Below are 27,486 nucleotides of genomic sequence, written 5' to 3' on the forward strand. Positions count from 1 at the left end.
CCTAGAGGGAAATACATCGCAATATAAGCATCTCTCAAAAAATTGGAAAAAACTCAAATATACAAGCTAACCTCGCACCTAAAGGAACTGGTGAAAGAACAACAAATAAAACCTATACCAAACAGGAGAAGAGAGTTAAAGATTTGAGCAGAACTCAATGAAATAGAGACCAGAAGAACTGTAGAACAGATCAACAAAACGGAGTTGGTTCTTTGAAAGAATTAAGATAGATAAACCATTAGCCAGCCTTATTAAAAAGAAAGAGAGAAGACTCAAATTAATAAAATCATGAATGAAAAAGGAGAGATCACCACCAATACCAAGGAAATACAAACGATTTAAAAAACGTATTATAAGCAGCTATATGCCAATAAATGAGGCAATCTAGAAGAAATGGATGCATTTCTCGAAAACCACAAATTACCAAAACTGGAACAGGAAGAAATAGAAAACCTGAACAGGCCGATAACCAGAGGGGAAATTGAAGCAGTCATCACAAACCTCCCAAGACACAAAAGTCCAGGGCCAGATGGCTTTCCAGGGGAATTCTATCATACGTTTAAAGAAGAAACCATACCTATTCTACTAAAGCTGTTCCAAAAGATAGGAAGGGGTGGAATACTTCCAAACCCTTTTATGAGGCCTTAATTCCAAAACCAAAGACCCCACCAAAAGGGAGAATTATAGACCAATATCCTTGATGAACACAGATGCAAAAATTCTCACCAAGATACTAACCAATAGGATCCAACAGTACATTAAGAAGATTATTTACCATGACCAAGTGGGATTTCTCCCTGGGATGCAAGGGTGGTTCAACACTTCATAAAACAATCAATATGATAGATCATATCAACAAGAGAGAAAACAAGAACCTTATGATCCTGTCAATAGATGCAGAGAAAGCATTTGACAAAATACAGAATCCATTCTTGATCAAAACTCTTCAGAGTGTAGGGATAGAGGGAACATTCCCAGCATCTTAAAGGCCATCTACGAAAAGCCCACCTCAAATATCATTCTCAATGGGGAAACACTGGGAGCCTTTCCCCTAAGATCAGGAACACGACAGGGATGTCTACTCTCACCACTGCTATTCAACATAGTACTAGAAGTCCTAGCCTCAACAATCAGGCAACAAAAGGAAATAAAAGGCATTCAAATTGGCAAAGAAGAAGTCAAACTCTCTCTCTCCTTGCGTTTAACATGATACTGTACATAGAAAACCCAAAAGGCTCCACCCCAAGATTGCTAGAACTCATACAGCAATTCGGCAGTGTGGCAGGATACAAAATCTATGCCCATAAATCAGTGTCATTTCTATACACTAACAATGAGACTGAAGAAAGAGAAATTAAGGAGTCAATCCCATTTACAATTGCACCCAAAAGCATAAGATCCCTAGGAATAAACCTAACCAAAGAGATAAAGGATCTATACTCTAAAAACTATAGAACACTTCTGAAAGAAATTGAGGAAGACACAAAGAGATGGAAAAATATTCCATGCTCATGGATTGGAAGAATTTATATTGTGAAAATGTCTATACTACCCAAGGAAATTTTCACATTCAATGCAATACCTATAAAAATACCATGGACTTTCTTCAGAGTTGGAACAAATAATCTTAAGATTTGTGTGGAATCAGAAAAGACCCCGAATAGCCAGGGGAATATTGAAAAAGAAAACCAGAGCTAGGGGCATCACAATGCTGGATTTCAAGTTGTACTACAAAGCTTTGGTCAAGACAGTGTGGTACCGGCACAAAAACAGACACATAGATCAATGGAACAGAATAGAGAGCACAGAAATGGACCCTCAACCCTATGTCAACTAATATTCGACAAAGCAGGAAAGACTATCCACTGGAAAAAAGACTCTCTTCAATAAATGGTGCTGGGAAAATTGTACATCCACATGCTGAAGAATGAAACTAGACCATTCTCTTACACCATACACAAAGATAAACTCGGATGAAAGATCTAAATGTGAAACAAGAATCCATCAAAATCCTAGAGGAAAAAAAAAAAAAAAAAACAAAATCCTAGAGGAGAACACAGGCAACACCCTTTTTGAACTTGGCCACAGCAACTTCTTGCAAAATACATCTATGAAGGCAAGGGAAACAAATGCAAAAATGAACTAGTGGAACTTCATCAAGATAAAAAGCTTCTGCACAGCAAAAGAAACAGTCAACAAAACTAAAAGACGACCTACAGAATGGGAAAAGATATTTGCAAATGACCTATCAGATAAAGGGCTAGTATCCAAGATCCATAAAGAACTTATTAAACTCAACAGCAAAGAAACAAACAATCCAATCATGAAATGGGCAAAAGACATGAAAAGAAATTTCACCAAAGAAGACAGACATGGCCAACATGCACATGACAAAATGCTCCACATCACTGGCCATCAGGGAAATACAAATCAAAACCACAATGAGACCACACCAGTGAGAATGGGGAAAATTAACAAGACAGGAAACAACCAATGTTGGAGAGGATGTGGAGAAAGGGGAACCCTCTTGTACTGTTGGTGGGAATGTGAACTGGTGCAGCCACTCTGGAAAACTGTGTGGAGGTTCCTCAGAGTTAAAAATAGACCTGCCCTATGACCCAGCAATTGCACTGCTGGGATTTACCCCAAATATACAGATGCAGTGAAATGGCAGGACACCTGCACCCCAATGTTTCTAGCAGCAATGTCCACAATAGCCAAACTGTGGAAGGAGCCTCGGTGTCCACTGACAGATGAGTGGATAAAGAATATGTGGTCTATATACACAATGGGATATTACTCAGTCATCAGAAATGACGAATACCCACCATTTGCTTTGATGTGGATGGAACTGGAGGGTATTATGCTGAGTGAAGTAAGTCAATCAGAGAAGGACAAACCAGTATATGGTTTCACTCATACAAGGAATATAAAAAATAGTGAAAGGGATTATAGGGGAAAGGAGAGAAAATGAGTGGGCAATATCATTGAGGGTGACAGAACACGAGAGACTCCTAACTCTGGGAAACGAACAAGGGGTGGTGGAAAGGAAGGTGGGTGGGGGGCTGGGGTGACTGGGTGATGGGCACTGAGGGGGGCACTTGAGGGGATGAGCACTGAGTGTTATGCTATATGTTGGCAAATCGAACTCCAATTAAAAAAATATACAGGGATCCCTGGGTGGCGCAGCGGTTTGGCGCCTGCCTTTGGCTCAGGGCGCGATCCTGGAGACCCGGGATCGAATCCCACGTCAGGCTCCCGGTGCATGGAGCCTGCTTCTCTCTCTGACTGTGTCTCTGCCTCTCTCTCTCTCTCTCTGAGTGTGACTATCGTAAATAAATAAATTAAAAAAAAAAAAAAAAAAAAAAAAAAAAAAAAAAAAATATACAAAAAAAAAGAAAGTACTCCGTTTCCTATTCTAGTATTCAGATATATGTTTTGCAGGTATATTATTTATTTTGTCTGATAAATTAGATTCCATAAAGCTAGATTCTCTTGCTAGTTAGACCTTTGAAAATGCCTGTCTGTGGTTGCAAGGAAGACTATATTACAAGAGACCTAAAAGAAACGCAGCAATGCTCCTAAGAAAGCAAATTAAAGTGATTTTGAATAGGATTTGGGAAGAGGGGCTCCAGAATGAATTTTTTTCTTCCCAATTTGCAATAAATGTTTGATCTGAGGAAAACTATTTTTAGAGGTGCCTGGTAGCTTAGTAGTTTAAGCCTCTATCTTTGGTACAAGTCATGATCCCAGGGTCCTGGGATCCCAGGGTCTGGGATCAAGGCCTGCAGCGGGCTCCCTGCTCAGTGTGAAGTCTGCTTCTCCTCTTCCTCTGACTCTACCCCTTGTTCAGGCTCTTTCTCACTCTCTTTAGCTCTCAAATGAATAAATTAAAAATCTTAAAAAAAAAAACTACTTTTAAAATTGGATCCAAAATTTCTATTAGTTTTTAGACAAGAGTCCACCATGAACCTTGTTTTTTGCAAGTGCTTGCTGAGTGTACCAAACCAGGAACTATCATCACCTTGTGACTCTAAGCAGTTCTTCAGCAGGTTACATAGGCAATTAGGTATGTCAAGACAACTATCTTGCAACTACTTATTCTCCAGTGGAGGGGGAAATGGCATCCTTGCTGTTTGCTATAAAAGATACTAAGTCCTAGGCCCTGAATTTCTTTATTACAGCACCATCTGGCCCCATTCAGGCACCCTGTAGGACTTGGGGACAAGGGTAATAGAGCTACCATACCCATGGTCCTGCTGTTCACTGTGCTGTGAGTGTGCAGTTTGTTAACTGGCTTTCACTGAGTCTTGTCTACTCTTGGGAGTCATGGGAGTGTGGTAAGCCAACAGGCTCTCTTGCTTAGTCATTTCTTGGAGTCTTGTTACTCATTGACATATTCTCTGAAGTTGGGGATCTTCTATGGCATTTGTGTTTTACAAAAATAAAATGATATACTTTATGCTAAGAAGTTAACATATAAAGAAAAAAATCTCAAAAGAGAAATCTGAAAACTGTATCATGCTCATTTGTTATCAAATTTTCCAGTTACTGCAATTATTATTTCTGGGAATGTCTTCAAATGACATACTTAGCAAGATTCTGCTTTATTTTAATTTCACCTAACCACACAATCTGAGAGTTGGATATGAACATAGAGATTACCTCTCCTAGCAGGTGGCCCTACATGCTCTTTTCATCTAGTGATAATATATATCTAGTGATAATATATATCAACCAATGTCCACAAGATAGACATATAATTTTCAGATGATTCCAGTTACTAGGACATTAATTTTTACATTGATCTGAAATCTGGGATTTTGTAAAGCATCAATTAATTTAACTAAGTTTTATTTTCCTTTCTTTATTCTTCCATTCCTCCCCCCACCCTTTTTTGGAACACACTTTTAAGCATCAAGGAGGAAAAATTTTCCCTTTCTCCTCAAGCATCAGACTATCTTTTTCCATCTTTCCACATGACTAGGAACAATGTTATCTTATTCCTCTTCTCACAGGCTTAAGAGTCTCTTCCTTTTTCTTTAACATTCCTCATAACAAAAGTGTTCCAAATTTCATTAACACCCTATTCACCATTGTCTATATGTTCTCTATGGAACTGTTTCAAAAAGTGTGACATCCAGACTATTTTCTTCTTAAAATCTGCATAGTATGTGAATGTAGCCAAAATGTAGATTTATCTACTTTTTCCTAAAATTTACATCACAATTGTTTGCTTAAATTAGGAATTTTTCCACATGAAATGATTCCAATGATGTGTAAGCCATTCAAAAATTAATCTAAATTCCCTATATTAACATGGGCTAGATTTTATATTGGGCTCTGATCATCATCATCTAATCTGAATATTTGAAAGATTTTTATTAAATATTGGTCACCAGAATCAAAGAAAATTTTTAATGAATTTCTGCTTTTTATGGCATTGACTATGACACTGCTAACCATCATTCTTAAATATGAAAGCATATTTTTTCATGTAGTTAAGTTGACAAGAAAATTGATAAAAATATGAGCTTCAAATATTCAATTAGAAGGGAATTAATAAAATATTAGCTCTGCATAGCTAATGAAAAAAATAATTATATATATATAATTCAGGCATATATATATACACATACATATTATACATATATATTATACATATATATATATATATATAATTCAGGTATACTAATATACTGAATTTAAGTTAAAATAAGAGAATATGGGATGCCTGGGTGGCTCAGTGATTGAGCATCTGCCGTCAGCTCAGGGCAAGATCCTGGAGTCCCGGGATTGAGTTCCACATTGGGGTCCCCTCAAGGAATCTGCTTCTCCCTCTGCCTGTGTCTCCTCTGCCTCTTTCTGTCTGTCTCTCATGAATAAATAAATAAAATCTTTAAAAATCAATCAATCAAATAAGGGAATATGATATTTGTATATCAAATTGAAAAAATAAATGATGATTTTATATACTATTAAAAGTACCCTCATCAAGTATTCAAATGTCATTTGAGTCAGCATGTAAATTGCCACTCTTTTGTCAATTTACATGCTGTAATTCTGTTTGGAATTACGAATCAAGAGCCTTTAAAAGATCATATCTTCTGAGACAATAATTCTAGGGAATGATCAGTTTTATGCTCAAAGATATTTATAGCAGAATAATAATGTAAAATCATAATCTAAAGCAAAATAACGTTAAAAGTATATATGCAAGATAATTCATGTTCTGCATTGATAATATATATGCATGATATAAAGTAATATACATGTTTACTATTTTGTGTATGCATGTGCATACACATATATATGTATGAACACCAAGAAAACTACTGGGGCAGGATTAAAGTGACTATTCTTGCAAGGAGGGCTTTGTAGTAATTTGGGGGTCTTTTTTAATGTTTCTCCCCCTATTTCCAATGACTCTACATTTACCATATGCTATTGTTTAAATGAAAAACTGAATTAAGCCTTCAGCTTATTAGGACCTAACCTGTGCGAACATACTATGATAATAACTAAAACTCCTAAGCAGCTCCTATTTGCTAATACTGGATATGTCCAGAAAATGCAGAATATTAAAAAAATTAAGCACCAAAATATTTTTTCATTTTATCCAACATATGCTTTGTTCTTAGTTACCTAATGTTTCTGAAATTATTTTTAAAGACAGAAGGCTCATTTCTCAACCAGTTAGAATTATATTTTTTATAATACTCTCAGGCTCTCAGAATACTCTTAGAATAATTGAATCTTCAATAATACTCTGATCAGTCATAACTTAAATCCACACAGCTTTTGTTATTTTAGTTATTCAAGCTAATACCATTCCTTTCTGATCAAGGAGCAATTGTGCTTCCTTTCCAACACCTTTCTAAATGTTTTAATACTGAATTAACCCATAGGAAAACTTGATTATTGACAATATCAAAACAATGATTATTTTTAAATCTTGTGGTTTTTTTAAAGATTTTTTAAATTTATTCATGAGAGGCACACACACAGAGAGAAAAAGAGAGGCAGAGACACAGGCAGAAGGAGAAGCAGGCTCCATGCAGGGAGCCGATGTGGGACTCGATCCTGGGTCTGCAGGATCACACCCAGGGCCGAAGGCAGGCGCTAAACCGCTGAACCACCCGGGCTGCCCATAAATCTTGGGTTTCTTTATTATTTTTTAAAGATTTTATTTATTTGAGAGAGAGCACAAGCCAAGGGGAGAAGCAGAGGGAAAGGGAGAAGCAGACTCCCTGCTGAGCAGAGAGCCCCAGGAAGGGCTAGATCTAGGAACCCTATAATCATGACCTGAGCTGAAGCCAGATGCCCAACTGACTGAGACACTTAGGCACCCCCGTGCTTCTTTATTTTTTATAATGACTGATTTTTATACATCATGGAAAAGTAAGCAGAAACTTATTTAACGTTAACTGCTTTGTTCTATAGACTGATTAAAATGGTATATATATTTCAGGCTACTGCTATCCTCCACTTACAAACATAGAATGATATCTGAAACTCCTACACATTTGGAAGTTAGGTTTTCAATTATCTATTAATTCAAACTAAGGGACATATTGGGGAAGAATGGCATAATCAGACTTCTTTCTCACCATAGCCGTGATTTTATTACCTTAATTATTTCTATATCTAGATATCTAGAAAACAGTAAATTCAGTTTAATCTAAAATATAGTAACTGTGAACTTCTGCTAACTGCCTCTTTTTTGCTTTAAGACTGTAATAGTTCACATTCATAATGAAGACCCAGAGTCACTGTCATATCTTGAGATATGAAAATGTATGAGAATTTGCCGTATTATATTCAATGAAATGTAACACATAAGAGTATTTGAAATTATCTCATAGGCGTTCATATTGAGATTGATCTGCTTGTAATATTTCTATTAATGCTAAACCTTCATTCATCAGAAAATCATATTCTTGTATCATGGTAGATAACAGCAAAATACATTTTCAAGTGTTTCCCCCCTCCTCAAATAGATGGGGGAAAAAGCATTTGGGGGGGAAAAAGTCATATTTTAAATCAAATTAATTTTATTTTACCCACTGATCAAAGACTCCTGTTTTTATGTACTTCTTAAAATGTCCAGATTTACCTGGATGTTTAGGTATTATTTTAAATCTATAAACCATGCAAATTCCTTAAAGCCTTCTGCTTCAAATTATCAACCCATAGCAAACATGCTATTAGGCAATTTAAAGGATTAAAGCAATTGTCAACTGGTTAAATGAGAGAGAAAATCCCTGTCCATTTTTCTGTCCTTTCAACTTTTCAAACATATCCATTTACAGTGACATTTAGAAAGCATCCTAAATGAGTAGTTGTGCAATATTTTAAAATAATGAATTTAATTGTCTATTTAAGGTATATATAAGCAACCCCATTTACTGAGTACTGACAGAAAAAGAACAATAGCTTCAGTTCAAGAAGAGCATTATGTGTCATGTCTCAATGGCATTTTATTTATCCCTTGTGGTTTTTGAGGCTAGGGAAGTGACCTTCTTTCTTAGTATTTAATTCTTGACACCTCAAAGTACTTCCATGAGTACCTATATTTCTTTCATTTCTTCCTTTATACTGGATCCTGATAAGAAAAAACACTTAACACATTAACATTGAACATTTAGTATGATATGAGGTTCAATGGTATATGAAGTATAACTTCAATAAAATTATACTGGAGTCCTCAGTAGAACTTCTACTGTTTCTCGATGTTTATGTATTATTCAGACTAATAGTGATCTTAAAGTAGAAAAAGCTTCTTGTCTCTTAAAACTTTTATTGAGAAGAGTTCAAAATGCACACAGTTAAGTGCTATTCTGTGTGGATTTAATGTAGAGTGAAAAGCTGTTTGGTGCCCATTTTAGATTCACTGGCAACAAGATAGGCAAGAAAGCATGTACAGAGAGTCATGAAGATATATATGAAAAATTAAGAGTTTAAAATTAATTTGAACTTATAATGTAATGCGCCACGTGGAAATCTAAAAATCAATTTTCAAATGGAACAGCTTGAAATTTTTTTCTTGCCATCTGGTTTTGGACCTGGCTCATTCAATTCCAATTTTGCCCTTGTAAATACTCCAATTTCATATATACTATATGGGAACGATAATCCATGCCACCTAAGCATATCTTGTTTTTCCTAAAAATATAGTTGTTTTTGTTTTTTTCTACACTATCAACATTACCCACATGCCCTCTTAATCATGGGCACACTTATCTTTATTTTAAACCAATTGTGATATTATTAATTGACTTATTGACATATTGAAAAGTTGATTGCATTTTATTTGGCTAAATTAAAAAATATATATATGTCTAACATTTTTACATCCTTAATGAGCCTAAAATACAGATTGATGAATTCAAATGAGGAGGGAGAAACAGATTTGGCTACTTGAGTCGTAAAGTAAGAGAAAAAGTAGGGCCTAATATATAGACATAGGATTAAAAAAGATTATGCATGGAAAGCATTTATACATGCTGGCATACAAAGAGTGCTCAGTAAATGTTAGCAATTAGCCTTTGTGTGTGTTTGTATGTGTGTGTTAATAGTAATAAATAGAAGATTTAAATTTATATTTATTTTTTTCCTGAAGAAAATATTTATTGAAAAACTACTGCTAGTTACTTTGCATATGCTATCTCATTTGTTCCATGCAAAATAACGCTGTGAGAATGCTGAGAACTATACAAGTCACCTCCCCCCCCAACCAAAGTGCACAGTTAATAAATGAGAGATGTGGGCAGACATTTGAGGTCTTGTTTTTTGATAAAAATCTCAAGTAAGTCTAGCAAATATGAGCTACCACATCATAAGGTTGTTTTAATTGCCTATAAAGATATCTGCAGGATATTGAAGCCAAGATCTTTGTAATCAAAATTATAAGAACTTAAGCTCCAATAAAATACATAAGAATGCATGCATCTTCTCAATATGTCTATTGATCATTTTGTTCTTAATAATTCAGTCAGATCTAATTGAAAGGAGATGACAGTTATAAATCAAACTGATTTTCAGAAGCTTCATGTGATGTTTTCAAAATTAATTATTGTAAGCTAAAATTTTTGCTTTGGAAAAATACGCTACCACTCTCAAATTACTTCACTAGTGTACCCATCTATGAATAAAAGAATGCTTTCATATATAAGACACTTAAAATTATAACAGTAAATCTTAAAGATCATCCAATAGCTTAATTATGATATGAATAATTCTTTTTTAGAATATATAGAGACTGCTATCTGCATGTTTGTATCTCTATGAAACTTCTATAAAACCATATAACTTATAATTGACAAATGACATAACCACATAATTTATGTTCACATACTTAAATGCAGCAATTATAAAAATATCTATATTTATACATGATATACTCATATATATTTACATACTAATTTATTTTTTTTACATACTAATTTATATATACATATACACACATACACACAGACTAATTTATTACTATGGTAATGCAAAACTACTTAATAATTTTGATACAGTATTTTAAACTGTCAAACCACTTAAGAAGATGCTCTGCACAACATACATTATATAAGGCAAAAAGTTTCCAGTGAAAATTTTTCACCAACAGAGACATGATAGATTACACTCTTCACAGTGAGAGAAGGCCAACATCACTGCCTGAAGTTTTATTCTAGTGCATGGTCCTGTGTGACTGCTTTTGTTTTTAAGCTATAGAAATGTAAGTCTTGCAAATGTAATGAGGCAGAAGTTCTGCAGTGTGGCAGGTATCTGCAAAAATCACTGAGGTCACTGGCATCACTTATTGTTTCCCTAAATATTATTGTAGTCATAGTATGACTTGGCTCATCAAATTCTACAATGGCCCCCATGTTTCCAAATCTATAAATTCTATTTATTCTGTGTTACTGTCAAAGCTATATTTAACTGACACTGCTGTTATTTCCCACTAATTCTATAAACATGTTGCCCATCACAGTCAAGCTGGTTACTTGATTGTCCTATAAATGTATGGTTCTATTTGCCTGGGTTGAGGACCTGGCTCAAAAATACATTACTTGGTAACAACTTGGTGAAGTTGTTACTCTCATATGACAAATGGAGATGATAAAAATAATGATGCCTTCTGGATAGGATAAATGTAAGCATTAAGTTACAGAATTTGAAGAAATGACAACACAGAGCCTAGCACATAGTATGTGCTTAAGAAAAAAGGAAAAAAGAAGAAACCTACTTAGCTCTATGTAGCATATAGCTCTATATCTCCTTGTCTTCCTTATTATAGTTATCATTTAAAATCTTTCCCTTTTATATGTACCTATTTGAAGCCTTAAAATATAAGACACATAATTAATAATGCATGTATTATACTAGCTATTTTTCTAAATGTATCCTGTTCATTTAAATTATAAGTTTCTCTTGGGAGCATTCAATAATTATTTGAATGAATGTGTACATTTTATGTTTCTTACATACATGTAAGCACAGTATGAGGGTATAGTAGATGTACATACATTTTGCTAATAGTACAATATATTTTGTTCCACTTTGAATGTGCAAATTACTTAACATTTTGGTGGGCCTTAAATGGAAATGCATGATCAGCAATGTTCTTATCTAACAGTACAGTCAAGTTTAACTCATCACTCTTGGTAATCAACAACCTCAGCCCTAAACCCCTGTATGTGCCTCTGCAACTGGTCCATGCAGTCCCTACACAGGACTGGGACATTCTGTTAGATAAATGAAAATCCATACTAGTTAGCCAAAAGCAATTCTCATGCCCCTATGGATTCTGGAAAGCACTTCAGTTACATTCTGAATTGCCCTAAAATAAAATCTTTATTAGCTGCCAACCATTACATTAGAGATTTCATGATGTGCCCCTGTCTCCAGGACATAATCTTGGACTTTGCCCAGCTTGATAACTGCTTCTCTGATGACAGAGATTTTGACACTGATATGAAAGGGACTCTACTAAGCATATGTAGGGTCTATCCTAATAGTCTATGTGGTGAACTCTTCATAAATTGACATAAGGAATGAATTTCTACACTTACTCTGGCAACATATCAAGAGCTATAAATTGTCAGTACTGAATTTACTCATTAAATCTTTGTATTTTCCTGAATAATAGTACCAGGGAAATATTTTCTTTATGTGAGAATATAGCCTTATTAATTTAGCATTTTAGGCAGAAACAGAATTCAAAATGTAACCATTCAAACAAATATTATTGGTGAATATATACATAATTTGCATTGTTGTGTCTCCATACTATTATTGGATATTTCACTTATTTCTACTAAAGAACTCCATCACAATATAAAGCATATACTGTAGGTTTAATTTGATGTATAAATTTTTTTTGGATCAGAAAACTGTACTACTGTACTAGATTTCAAACTGAATCTGTTAAGTATAAACCAGACTAAAAACTAAAGGGTTCACAACTATTTTCTCCTTGTTATAAAATATAGCTGCTTTTCCCTTTTGATCCCAGAATATAGATGGTTTCCTAGATCATGTCACTCACCATGCCTCTCCACAAACCAGCAAAACCAAATAGATATTCAAAATTTATATTTTAAGTTGAATTGTCACAGCTATTCATTAGCTAAAGATACTATGAGATATCACAAAAACAGGAATAGGAGTGATTTTTGTACTTTGAAAGCCATTCGTTTTCTCATTAAAAAAAAAAAAGCACAAATGGAAAAGAGAAGACACACACACACACACACACGTAAAAATCAGTATAAATCATGCAGAAGTTAAAAAGTGATTTGTAGAACAGATTGAATGCCACAGCTTACCCAATTTCACCCTATTTGATGTTTTGGTATGATATAAAGAGAAGATGACTTCAGAATATAATTTGGATATTTTACCCCTTTCCCACCCACCCCTGAAATAGCACCAAGCCCAACTTTAGTTTTGTTTTTATCAGCGCTGTCACTTACCTTAGCTAGAGACATGCTAATTAAAGGGAGGCAAAAAAACCCCTTTCCTCTCCATCCACCCACCACACACACACACACACACACACACTCACACACAACACAAGTCCTTAGGATCATAAATTACAGGTTCCTGGAGGGTAGAAACCTGTATATATATTAGCTTTCTAGTGTCTTTGATAGATTAAGCTTTAAATACCTACTTAATAAGTGATTTTAAAAACCCTCTGTGGAATCAGTAAAGAAATCCCTTTCTTTTGTGATGCTATATATCATTTTTAGTATCACTTGCAGACTTCGAAACTTTGGTTTAATTCTTAACATTATAACTCTGGAACTGTGATCCTTTCAGTTACTTTTCCTAAATTCTACTCCTTGATAAAGGTAATCCTAGGGACTAGTGTGGCTAAGTGACTGAAGGACAGCTTTGGATGAGGCCATAAGCCCTGATGAATGCTCTGGTGTCTGAAAATGTAATGGCCTTTAGATGTAATGTACTTCTTTTCTTTTCTTTTCTTTTCTTTTCTTTTCTTTTCTTTTCTTTTCTTTTCTTTCTTTTTTCTTTTTTTTCTTTTTTTATTTATTTTTTCTTTTCTTTTCAGAATAATAATCTATTGTTTTGATGACCATGGTTTCTTTTTTTTTTTTTTATGACCATGGTTTCTTAAAAACAAATCTCTTACAGATAAAAGATCCCAGTCATGACTGATCAAGATCACTATTTGATGCACATAATATTTAATTGACTTAGACCTTAATATAAACCCTCTTCACTTCTTGAATTTCTATTTTGAACTTTTAATTCTTTTTTAAGTAAAAGCCTATGAACATAACTTTATTTTACTTTTTTCTTTTCTTCTTTTTTTTTTTTTTTTACATTCAAATAGCTTTGAAGGCTGAAGGTTTGCATTTCAAAACTAAGAAAATGAAACTGCTCTCTGACCAAGGCCTAAAGTAGCTGTGATCCATCCTGAAGCAAAAATTTTATGGCTCAGTTGTAAACCCTTTGAAAATGTAGCTTATAATGTAAGTGATGACACAATCTTAACTATGGATTCATGAACCCCAACACTAATATATCCAAGGCATTTCATTAGTGTCAGCTTGTCTCACTTTGTAAAATTAAATATCCTCTTTACAAATCTTTCTATGGCCTTGATTACCTGAACAAAGTTTTCTTCATGGGATTTGGCTGATAAGTGGAGAGTGATGAGGACTGATGGTCACACACATTTAGGGACTTGCACACAGACCTGATAAGGGTGTATGCATTTATTTATTTTCACATTATATTTTTTACAGGCATAATCTGACTTTATAAGGGATAGGCAGATCCCAAAACTATATTCTTCAAAATGAATTAGCATTTTACTCCCTGGGCAATAGTCTTCCTCCTTTTTCATAAAACTGTGTATTCTATTTGTAAGTTAAATTCTGAGAATTTAATTTCACTGATTTTCTAATATAAAAATATACTTCAAAACTTTTTCCAATTTTTCGTCTGTCATCCAACAAAAACTGCATTGTAGGTAAATATCACCTGAAATTTTGGTGTGTTCTAATCACATGGCAAAAAACACATTATATTAATAACAAATAGGTAAATAAAATTTTGAGGCTAAAAATAAACTAGTAAATTTGAATAAAAGTTAGACAAAAATGGTTTTAGGTAAGCAACTTGAATAAGTCATAATTTGTAAGGTGAAAAAATGTTGATTGTTCTCAGAAGCCATTTTTTTCTTACTGTAATCTTACATGTATTTTGCTGAATATATCAAATGCTATTTTTCAAATAATACCAGACAGAGAACATGAGCACATTTTACAACAAATCTTCATCAAGTTGTTATGCATACTCTTCCTTAATTTCTAAACCTAAAAAATACTCTGATACTCTTTCGAACATGTAGAAAAAAAATTACTCATTTCAGACTTGGCTTTGGAATTTACTCTTCAGTTGTAGGAAAGATAAGGTATTAAATCTATTTATTGCATACAGATGGAGATTAAATAATTTAAACAAATGAAAAACAGAAGTGGTGATTATACACAGTGCAAAAACACTCTACATTTTCCATGAATATTCATACAGTTCAGTTTCCAGATTCAGTCTCACATTATAAATTACTTTTGAACAACAACGTTGCTTTCTTTTTTCCTTACTGCACTACTTTCTACATGAGTCTGCCAGAATCCCTAAGTTTTATAATACTATAAATACATTCATATTTTTCTATAATTAAAACTGAAATTTAAATGATGTAGTAAAAGAATAATGATAAAAATGATTTCCCAATATTAGAAAGGTAAGATATAGCACATAGTTAAAAGTAAGAAATGTGTAATTAACACTATAGTCCTAGAATATTTTATTACCAGTCTAATATCTCATATATCCTGCTCATTCATCAAATTATTGGTCATCTATTACATGTAAGACTGCCTGATAATATGAATCAAAGACAAGATTTCTCTTCAAATACCTTACAAAGTGGTAAGCAAAACGTAGAGATACGCAACACAAAAGTATTGTAAAAACTGAAATTGTCCTCTGATCTAAATAAAATTCCCTTGTCATTTAAAAAATAGAATATTACTTTCAGTATGTGGTTGAGGGGTCTTTGATCTGGCAGTTAGGGCCAGGGTAATAGTAAAGGGACATTCCAGGAAAAACTTCAAAGAATAAATGATCTGTTTCTGTTTCTTCAAACCAGAAAGCCTTATTTTGGTGTTTGTGAAAGAGTAAACCATCAGTATGTAAATTTTATAAATGAAAGCCTTTTATTTCTTACACAATAACAAAAAATGTGAGCTACTGAATTGTTCGAGGTAAATGCTCAAAGTAGATTTTCTTTCTTTTCTTTTTTTTTTTCAAAGTAGATTTTTCTTACCAGCTCATAGAACTGGGAAAGATGTCAGAAGCAATATCATGAAAATGGTCTTGCAGGTATTAGACAGTAGCACATAGTTAATATTTTTAAAAACTTTAAAGGTCAGAAAACTTCAGCACATTGTCCCAAATCCCTAAATAATTGCCAATATATTAGACAGGATCATGCTAGTAACTATAGAAAATCTAAAATGGCACTCAGAATATCCCCATATCAGTGCTTCAATGTACCATGAGTTGATTTAATGCCATAGTATATGCTTATAATATGTTCTAACCCTTCATAGAGAGGGGGATGATAACTGCCAGAGAGGTTTTCTTTGTTCAGTAGAGACAAACACAGGCAACTCACTGCCATAATTTATGAGGAAGTAAGTATGAGTATTTTGTGAAAGAATCTTTTGAATCATCCAAAGCTTTGTTAAGTTCATGCTCTGTTGCCATCATTTAATTCCTATGTCATAACTGAGAAGCTTAAATGAAATCAACAGACACTTATAGGAGAGTCAAATGGAGTCAAGGTCAAGTGGAAAAGTGGTTGGGGCATTAACTGCATGGGGATTGGCCCTTCCCCTTAGTTTGATCAAGAGTTGCTCCCATAGGTCAGTGTTTGTGTTCCACCAGTGTTGAATGTTTTGACTCACCTTGGAGCCAGCTTTGCCCATTTATAACTTTTATACCTCTTGTACCTATTTTTCTATTTATATTTATTTACCTCCCATTTTCACTTTTAATAGTAACTATAACTATTAAAACTTGGCTTAAATTCTAAATTCCAGTAGCAGAATTATTTTTTAAAGATATTTTTAAAATCCTCTTTTTGTTAAATATATTGACTGTCAACAATGTAAACTCTGTAAAGTTCTGGTCATTGGAATGGAGCTCTTTAAGTCTTTCAGACTGTCTTCCCAGTGAGAGTAATTGAATGCAAAATAATTAGGTCTTTTAATCCTAATGAGGATGATGTCAGCACTGTAGTGAGGATTTCTGGTTAGTTTTTCATGAATGCAAACTTATGATCACTTATGCTATGCTCTGAACTAATCAGATGAGACACCTGACTTCCCTTAAGGAGTTCATATATTGTGATTAAATAGAAAAACACGTGCCTGAGGGAAAACTTGCTGGCCTATTAACCTATATTTGAGATTCATGTTCATTGATGAGCTTAAAAATCCCTTGATAGCCAACAATAATCAGCATTTTCTCCAAATGTTCTTACAAGTCAGCTTATACATAACTGTTTCGAGCTGCCTAACCACGTGCTGTTTGTACCACCCCTCAAAGGCCACAGCAATCCACTGATCTGTGAAGCCACCACTCCCTGGCCCTGCCCCAGTAACCCCCTCTCTCATAATGGTGCTTCCTGCTAATACAACAAAAATGGAAATTGTCAGTGTGGGCAGGTTGCCATATGGAGGTTGACAGCTGCTCAATCAGATTAAGACAAATGCAAGTAGCCAAAAAAAAAAAAAAAAAAAAAAAATCAGAAGAAAACTCTGTTGTTTTGTTATTATTACTGTTTCCAGGATTTTTGAAAAAAAAAAGGAGCATCAGTTTTAAAGATCTTTCTATGAAGCAGATAAGCTTCAATGAATCACTGATATGAAGCAATTTTTTTAAAGTAGTTAAAATGACCTTCTTTAAAATTTATTTTGTGTTTTGAACCTTGATCCTCTTTGCCTCTGGCCATAATGTTTAATTTAAAAACCCTCATTCTCCCCCTTCAACTTACCCCATAAAGACATATACTTCTGGTAAGTATTCTACAAAATAATAAAGGCCCCTACTTCCTGAAAAAGAAAATAATGTTGAAACATTTTTAAAAATATGTTTCAAAAGACTGCATAATATGCCAAGGGAAAAGTAACAGAATTTTACAAACCCATCGAAAGATAACACAGCCATCAGTAGCCAAGCTCATGAATAAATAAATATTTACAACATGTACATATGCATATCAAGGTAAAAGTACTGTGCAGGAACTCAGAATCGTGGAAAGTATTTATGCAATGCATATACACTGACAAAAAGAGTCATTAAAAAGAAAATAATTTTAAAGATAGGTCAACACGTTTAAAGTTTTCTAGTAACTGGCCTGACCTTTCTAAAATACACAAAACCCTTTTAATGATAAATGAAATATGTTGCTATGATTGCCTATTCCTGAACTTGACTGAGTCATATCATCATCATACAGCAGAGCTAGCAAATTTCTAGCTGAGCTAGTTAGAGCACATTGGAAAAAGTAGTCATATGTTCAAAGACGAAACATTTCAGACCTGATTTACAAATGCAATCCAATGCATCTGTATTTAAAGCTGTGTGGAATGAATAAACGCTCAGGAACACATGCAAACATTTTGAAGTAAACCTTTCTGACTAGGTTAACAATTTTTCCCAAACCTTGCAGCAATCTTTCTCTCTGGGTAGCTGGAGCTCCAAAGTCTACTGCCAAAGTTTATCACAGGAAATGGTACTTTTACATGCTAGAAGTACAGACTGTCTTTGAAAAAATGATATAGGAAGTACAAGATAACACTTCTGACATCCCCTAGAGTCCACAACACCATACATCTCTAGATCCCAAGCCACCAAAAAGCTGCCATGCAGGCTAACATAAATAACAGCTTACAGTTTGCAAGGAAAAAAAAAAAAAAAAACACCCCCCACACACATTGATAACACGAGGAAATACAGTCATGTGGTGGTATAATTTACAATGCCCAAAGATAATTTGCAGCTCCACTCCTCCAGAGTGCATCTGCACCAACCATCTAAGCTAAGTGCCTGTTGGAACTTTTCCCTCAAAGGTACTATAGGTGGAAGATTTGTAATATCTTTAATGCAACAAAAGGAGAAACAGAAAGATCAAACTGAAGGGGCTCCTGTATTTAGAAGATCCTGCTGAGATGTTGTGATAAATTATTAAAACTTCTTGTTAATGTTCATGCTTCTCTTTAACCTCACATCATACCATTGACAGTAAAGCAAAGGTGGGGAAACCCAGACATTTCCAGAGCTGAGAGAAATGTTAGTGGAAAAGAATGCTCCTGCAAAGCAAAATCCTCTGATATCTCCCATCAAGATTTTTCCCAAAACATGCAAACACAGTTCAGAAAGTCTTTTATGGGATATTTTCTGCAGCATCATCTTGGCTTACAAGATTCACAGCACAGATACCCTGATAACTTGTGTTTAGTGTAAACAAATGGCATTCAGGAAAACCAGAATCAACTGAACTTTACAAAAAGACAGGGTCAAAGTATCACAAATTCTCTCTTATCACATCATAATTTTTCAACAGCAGAAGAAAATGGATTTCCATACTCCAAGTACCGGAAGGCTTGTTCTTGTTCAGCAGGTTTTTTTTTTTTCAATAAAGTTAATGCAATTTATCTTTATTAACACATCAACACTGATAGAGTCAGCCAGAAAATTAGCGTTGGTAGCACTGCATTTCATCACATGGCCCTTTCAGGCACCCCTCTGACCATTTCACAAAATCTGCCAAACAATTCAGGGAGCTAACAGTTTCAGGACCCATTTCTTTTTAAAAAGAATGCAGCTTCCTAAGGATACCACACATATGCTTGCACCACAGCACCATGCATCTGGCCCTATATAGTTTCCCTGCTGGAAACAATCCTTGTAACGCTCTGATAGCCCGGAAAACCAAAAATTGCAAAAGCATATTTATATCAATAACAGAGAAAAACTCTTCTTCCTAGCCACCGACAACACAGATCCTCTTTCCCGAAATAAAAATCAGATTTCCAGCAGATGCAGTTCCTCTACCTTTAGCTGTCCTCAAGTTGCCATTGATCAGCCCTCCTAACTCCATTTAGATCTTTAACACAAAACTTTCATCACTTACCCCCTTTCCAAGGTTTTCCTTTCCAGGGGGTCCGAGTCAGCTTGCTCAGAGTTGGTCCAGAGAAAAAGAGCATCAAAACGAGAAAAAGTTCAAGTCTAGTAATTCTCCTCACTTTCTCTAATGATAACATTTCCACAAGTTAATTTCACAAAATTTCTCACATCCTCTTCCCTCCCGGTTATTAAAATAGCCTTAATCATTGAAAAACCCGAGGTAGGTGTTGTTTTGCCATCTTTAACAGCTGAAGTAGCAGCTCCCTGATGTAGCCCTGAGCCAAGCTACATTTCTCACGGATCCGGCTCCTCTCAGCACGCAGTCAGCTCTGCTCCAGCTCCAGGAGCTATAAAATAATTTCTGATCTTCACTTTGCTTTCAGTGGGAATATATCCCTCAGTGTTCTGGGTGAGCCTGATGGAAAATGATAAAAACAGTAATGTCTGTGTCCAGCAGAAAAGAGAAAGGATGTCAGGATTGTGTGAAAAAGATGAGAAGCAGTTGTACTGACAGCTTTCAGGCTGCTGTGTGATCCTAATAGCCGTGCAACCAACCAAATTGCTCTTTTAAGAGTAATAAGGCTTCAGTGAAAGCCGGTGTCACTGCCACTTGGGTGGGTAGTGCCGGGCTTGAAAATCACCCAGGAACCGCCACGGATAACGACTGCTTCAGTCCCGCTTCGGAATATTAAGGGCTGAGCAAAATATAGTATGCACAGAGGGTAGTTAATCTATTGTGTGCATGGACGAGGATTCCAGCGGTGTAGCAGGGCAAGACGCAGAACTTCAAATGTATTTTATTTTTCCTTCACTTCACCTTGTGCCATTAAAAGGGGATTGCCGCTGCACTAATTATTCATAAAAGGGTCTGAAATATTTATTGCAAGAACCGTAAGTGTATGATTTTTTTTTTTTTTTATTCTCCAACAATAAGACAGGCAGGGCAAGTTCCCAGTAGTTACAGTTCTCTTCTGTATGGAAGTCAGTTTATTGGGGCATTTCTGTGTCACCTGCATGAACCCACCGTGAACGCTGTAAGCAAACTTTTGCAAATACCAACACAGCCGCTGTGAGGGCTGTGCTGATCACATTCAGGGAAGCACATTTTTTACTTGTTTGTGTGCATCACCATGGAAATACAAAAAGCTCTCTAGGTCTCTCAGTCTCTTTTGGTTATATTTATGAAAACATTACGGATCACAAGGTGGGGGTGGGGTGGGGGATAATTAACATCCGGGCACATAACTCTGCTCCCAGACGATAGACGAGGTAGGTGCAGGCAAATCAAATAAAAGTAATTTAGTCTCATCGCCTGAAGTGAATTAGCATGATCGAAACATTCTGGCCAATATCTGAAATCTGTCTACATCTTAGTATTATCTATATGGTCACTTATTCCTTTAATCAGTGGGCCACAATGCATGAATTATGCAGTTATGTACTTTAATCAATTGCTATATAATGATAACTACCAATTTATGATGTTACCACTTTCAAAATGGGATAAACTGCCCTTTTCAAATCATGTTATTGGAAGAAGTACTTTTAAAAGAATGATTTACCTTTTTGAGATGAATTACCTTAAATTTGAAAATACAGTTATTAAAATTTGCTTATGTAAAAGAAGCAATGTTTATCAAATCTACTATGGGATACACAAAACAAAGTCTCAGGTTATCCCTTAGTGTAGAAACAATGATTAACTTGTATTCAACTTTTCATTTGACAACTTTTGAAGGAAGTGACAAAAGTTCATAGCATGCTTATTTTATACATAGTAAATTTAAAATTCTATGTCTCTGTATATTCTAATAGTAAGCCCAAATTTAACTCAGAATTCTATTTTCTCTTTACCCATTATTCTTCATCTTATTTACTTCAACTTTCCCTCTCTTCAACAGAATATTTGTAAACAGATGTTGGTAAAATGAATTGGCCAATTCCCTCACCATCATCTTCTGAGGAAGATTCTAGAACCAAACTTATTTACTGTCTATTTGGCTCATTCAGCTCAAAAAAAAAAAAAAAAAAAAAACTTTTCATAATTAGTGAGCTCTGTTTTGTTTTTCTTTTTTAATGATCTGGGCTTTAGGTGGAACAAGAGAATGGTAAGTGGGTTTAACATGGTGAAAGGATGCTGATAGAAATGTCAAACATTTCTAGAGGACCTGGGCCAGATTGAAGTTAACAGGAAACGCACTCCTTCCTCAACAGGGGATATAGTTGGACAGGTTGACTCTAAGGAAATTTCAAATTTAGATTTCCAAACTTTGCTTCCCTATTGGTGACCTCTGGTAAATACCAGCCCACAGCTCTCTGTGGTGGGGAATTGAACTGAAATTGGAGGAATCAAATAACTTTTGCTTATGGAGGGAAAGCCATTCTCCTCTAGGACTCATCTGGCTAAGTTGCAGTGCTACTCAAGCTTTCTAGATACCAGAAGAGATAAAGGGAAACTTTAAATGGGCGGGAGTACCAAAGAGAATGAATAAAAAGCAGAGTTTGAAGCAACAGAAATATTGAGTGGAGTGGCAGTCTACATGAGACAACTTTTTAAATAAGTATGAGTATCAAAATGCCTTCCTACCTAAGTTATTATTGATAATAAATTAGCTAACTTATTACCAATTCTAAGTATTTTATGTGTAGTAACTTATTTAATCCATATAAAAACCCAGTGATCATAGGAGGAATGATCTTCATTTGGTACATTAAGAAACTGAGGCACAGGGAGTTTAAGTCACTTAGTCAATATCATAGAGCTATTGTGAACTTATATAGCTCAGCTCTGAACCTCTGCAAATCACTGTATTATACTCTCTTCCAAATAGCTCTTAACCCTTCTAAACTAGCTTGCTTTTAAATAACATCTTTATATAAAAGAATAGCAAATAATGATGGAACACTCCATATGTGCCAGGTTCTAATTAAGTGCTTTATTTACATATTTTAGTTATATTATTTCCACAACAACCTTATAAGATAAATCCATTATTATTCACATTTTACAGATGATTATTTCTTCAATATCACATAGCGAGTAAATGACCAGAGCCAGGATTTGAACCCTGTATAGCCTTAGAATTTGTCATTCTGCTTCTGTTTTCCAGAGTCTGATGCGTGGGGCTGAAAAAACCATAGAAAGCTAGCAGGGCTGGAAAACTAAGAAAATGGTGGGGTGGGGGGTGGGTGGAGGGGATGCGGGAGTGGGGGTGTTCTTATAGTTTCTGTGACAGGGAATCTTCCATAGATTGTTGGCAGCTGCAGGGAAGTCTGTGGCTTGAAGGTACCAGAGAAGGCCATCTGAGAGGCAATCTGAATAAACTTTTTCACGACCTTCATGTTCTCAAACTAAAACACAAGGAAAGATTAAACCCCAGCCAGACCTGACTTATGGACAGTTATAATACAACATAATAACATTTTAGTGTAGGTCATAAAAAAAATGTTAAGAACGGCTGCAGAAGAGAAGTACTAAAAGGTAGTATATATTAAAAACAAAGTGTAGTGGAAGACTTGGTTCAGCTAGGACACTCCAGGCAGAAAAGATGACCTTTTGAATAAAAATCAAGTGATGCTTATATATTTTAAGACTAGGTCAAATCAGACCAGAGGCAGAGAATAATCCAGGCTGAGGGAATTGTAAGAGGTGCAGGATCACACAGATGCAAGAAAGCCTCTGATTCTTTCCAAGAACTGCCAGGAAGATCGCATTGCTGAGGCATCTGAGTATATGAGTGAGTAGAGGGAGATGAGGTAGCAATGGTAGGCAGGAGCTAGATTAAAATTTAAATATGCTTACTGCCAAAGGTCTTAGGGTTTTCCTCAGTGATAGGGAGTCAATTATGAGTTTAAGTCAAGGATATTACATGGTCCAAAATGACTTTTCAAAATAAACTAAAATAAAATCTTTGCCTGTGGTATGATAATGAAATTAGAAGCAAAAAAAAAAAAAATTTTAGAAAGGTAGCAATATCCCAGGCAAGACCATGTTTGCAAGTGAAACTAAAACAGTATAAATAGGAAGAGATCATTGGAAGTATCAGAATTCATTAATTCAAAAAATATTTCATAACTACATATTTTGAGCCATGTAAAATGCTAGGTATGTTAAGATTAATAAAACAAAGCTTAATAAGATTCTATCATCAGACTGTTTATATCTTTAAGAATTTGGTGACAAAATATATATAGGAAGGAATGAACACTGCTCCAGCGTTTCAGCTCTCTTCTTTAAACATGTTTTTATAAATTAGATTTTTTAAATATTTTATTTATTTATTCATGAGAGACGCAGAGAGAGAGAGAGAGAGAGAGAGAGAGGCAGAGACACAGGCAGAGGGAGAAGCAGGCTCCATGCAGGGAGCCCAACATGGGACTCGATCCCGGGTCTCCAGGATCATGCCCTGGAATGAAGGCGGTGCTAAACCGCTGAGCCCCCCTGGGCTGCCCTATAAATTAGATTTTGTCTGACCGGTTAATATTTCCTCCAACTTGGACACCATTAAGCAAAATTTAGATACCTTTGTAATTATACATATTTTTATTCAATGCCACTATTTATTCTATTCTAATGACACTCTCTAACATCTTCTATTTATGCGCAATAAATACAATCTTATGTTCTATTTGCTTTCTTAACAAGAAATCTCACTAATCTCTAATACTAGGTAACAATGGTGTATTGTGAGCTATTCTGCTATGCTGTTAACAATTGAAAATATATGATAAAGCATCTTCTAACGAGAATATAACCAAAAAAAATGTTAGTAAGCATTTGAAAAAGATTAGTTTATTTTTATATCAATACTTTTTTTTAAATCTCATAAATTATAGTCCTTATATCACATGTGGTTACAGACTCAGTGAACCCCTTTGCTGAAAATTCTGTGACTTTGGTATTAGGTAACTAGGTGGTTCTTAATCAGGGGCAGTTATACCCCCACCCCCCACCCCAGGGGACATTTTTTAATGTTCTGAGACATTTTCTGGTTGTCATAATGGAGAGTGGAAACTACTAGCATATATAGTGGCTGGAGGCCAGTGTTGCTGCCAGACATCTTATAATGACCAGGACGATGCCCACAACAGAGAAAAACTCGGCCTGAAATGTCAATGGTGCCAAAGCTGAGAAACTCTGAGGTATCTTCAGTTTGACCATAAGATAATGATTCCTCTAGACATTGTTTCATTTAAGTATGACCAGAACAAATGGTGTACTTGACAGAAGGCTGTGACAGAAATCACAGAATACCCATTACCAGTGCATCCTCCTACAACACTAACAAAAAGTTTCCTATTTATACTCTTATGTTTCAAAGGAAGCCTCCCATTTATCCTACTCTAATTCACCTACAAAGAATCACTCATCTCCCTGAACACCTTACATCAGGACAAAGAAGTGGTAGATTTTCTTGACTGGAGTGCTGGAAGGGGCTCGGTGATGCACATATATATCAGTAAAAATCTTTCTTGTACAGAAATTCTTGGTGTCTCTTTGTTACTCTAAACACCAGAGAACATCACTGAGGCAAACTGAGCTGTCTGGCTCTACAACTACTCTCTGTATTAAAAAGATACCAATGATTATTCTCTACTAACTACAGGTTGTACTATTATTAATATATTTATATACTCCATTAATAAACCATCAGAATAAAATTTTAGCAGGAATTTAATCCTGCTAAGAGAGTTATAAATTAGTCACAGTATTAACTTGATAACTTGAAAGTCCAGATCTAAGTTCATTAATATATGTATACATACATACACGGTTGTCATTAATTGCTTTGGTATTACTCTAATCCTTTAACATTCTATTTTGACAAGTCAAAACACAAATCTGAATGTTTCAAGGTCATGTTTTCCTTAAACAGAAACGATGAGCTATTATATATAATACACTATAATATTTCCCTACAGCCTGCTATAAATTCAAATCATTCCACAGACTAAGAGAAACATTTTTTTTGTAAAAGGTAGCATATATATTAATTTCATTTCCAAGGTCAAATTAGTACAGTTACATATGTACCAGATCAAATGTGTACTGTATAAGTATTTCAGTTGCAAAATTAACTCTGGTCAATTGAATCTGTAGTTGACTAAAAGAAAAAAATTGTTTGTTTTCAGTTATTGAGATATATTTCAAAATATCCTTTTTCTTTTGCCAGTGATTTCTACAGAGTGAACATCTCTGATTCTCTCTGATATAAGACCCTGCCATACCTAGGGCTCACCAGGCTGCAGTCACAGCAGCGCTCCTCCTATCAGCCTATAGTTTAGGAGACAACAAGGTAGGGCTGAATCTGTAAAGAGATCAGCACAAACTGGCAGGTTGAACTTTCAAATGAACTCCTAATATTGCATTTTATTTTTGGCATTGTTCACTGTTCATAACAAATAAAATAAAAAACCGAGTTGAGCCCTATATGTCTTTATTGGTGGTTTCTAGTTGTGGTTTTACTTCATAATATGCTTTCAAAAACTTCTACTGAGAGGGGTGTTTGGGTGGCTCAGTTGGTTAAGTGTCTGCCTTTTGCTCAGGTCATGATCTCAGAGCCCCAAGCTCCACATTGGACTCCCTGCTCAGCAGGGAGTCTGCTTCTTCCTCTCTCTCTCTTTGACTGTCCCCCTACTCATGCACTCTCTCTCTCTCAAATAAGTAAATAAATAAATAATAATAAATAAATAAATAAACTTAAAAAAATCTTCTAATGAGAAAGGCAGCTTGATGTTTTACTCCACATAAACTTATTTTGAAGAGTGATTCTATTCAGACTTTTTAATAGCTCACAGTAATTGAGGGCATGCCAAGACCTGTCAGTGTCCTATAGGGGGAGGATTTCAGTCAGCACCTAAATTCTTGCTAATTAGAAGCCATGAAGATTGATTCCAAATGTTGGTGGGTACACTTGCATGAAGACATTGCATGGCCAAAGCTAGCTACAAAAGAAGCTGCAGAGTGAAGCTTTCTTTCTGAGAGCCAAGTGACCAGCTGAAATTTGGGGATTCCATTCCTTTGTAAAAAGGGCATTTATTAGGATACAAGTGTGGGGTTGATTCAGCAACTCACATGTGGGAGCTGGGCATATGTGTTTTAAAAACATCTCCTCTAGGTGCTTGGCTGGCTCGGTCAGTAGAACATGCACCTCTTGATTATGAGTTCAAGCCCCATGTTGGGCATAGAGATATATGTATATGTAGATATACAACAACAACAACCAACAACAACAAAAACACCCTGCTCCAGGTATCTCTGATAATGCAGTGTTCAATAACAATCTTTAAAGGAAAAGTTTATCTGGGTTTGCTTTATAACACCTAATCTGTTATGTTCATGTGTGTATCAATAAAATAAAATTAATGTGTAAAATGCTTTGAATGAAATTCAGTATGTTTAGGGAATTCATGAAAAAATTAAATTAATTTCTAGCCTATGTTAACTCACATTTAACCTAAGCTGCAAATGATTACATGAATTCTCTATAAAGAAGGCAGAATATGGGTCCTGAAGAGATCCTAGTGATTTTCTGGTGAATGAGCCTTGGAATCTATGTAAACATGTCTGAACCTATAAAATGTACTTTATTTTCATCTGAGATATTTTCTCCAGCTTACATAAAGTTCATTTAAAGGACAGTGCTGGAAAGCTTGCCATGGTCTATTGGCTATGCTACATCAATTACATAAAACATTTCATATCTATAGGAGATATCAATAGGATGTTTATTAAAGAAATATTATTTCCTTCTAGTA

At 35.0% G+C, this 27,486-nt stretch overlaps 1 protein-coding gene across 12 annotated transcripts in view; it reads right to left on the reverse strand.

The window, feature by feature from the left end:
* ROBO2 (roundabout guidance receptor 2) overlaps positions 1 to 27,486 on the reverse strand; it is a 1,648,622-nt gene that overhangs the window by 1,254,387 nt on the left and 366,749 nt on the right. For 4 of the 12 annotated variants that reach the window (XM_049104697.1, XM_049104695.1, XM_049104692.1 and 1 more), the window contains exon 1: positions 19,736 to 20,260. The exons of 1 other annotated variant lie outside the window; for it this stretch is intronic. In XM_049104697.1, the coding sequence (XP_048960654.1) occupies positions 19,736 to 19,865 (130 nt within the window). In that variant the 5' untranslated portion in view covers positions 19,866 to 20,260. Of the gene's footprint in view, positions 1 to 19,735; positions 20,261 to 27,486 lie in introns of those variants that run through there. 7 more of the 12 variants (XM_049104698.1, XM_049104694.1, XM_025449684.3 and 4 more) reach the window with 5 other exon arrangements.

The sequence above is a fragment of the Canis lupus genome, chromosome 31 (assembly GCF_003254725.2).
Source record: "Canis lupus dingo isolate Sandy chromosome 31, ASM325472v2, whole genome shotgun sequence".
NCBI classification, from domain to species: Eukaryota; Metazoa; Chordata; class Mammalia; order Carnivora; family Canidae; genus Canis; species Canis lupus.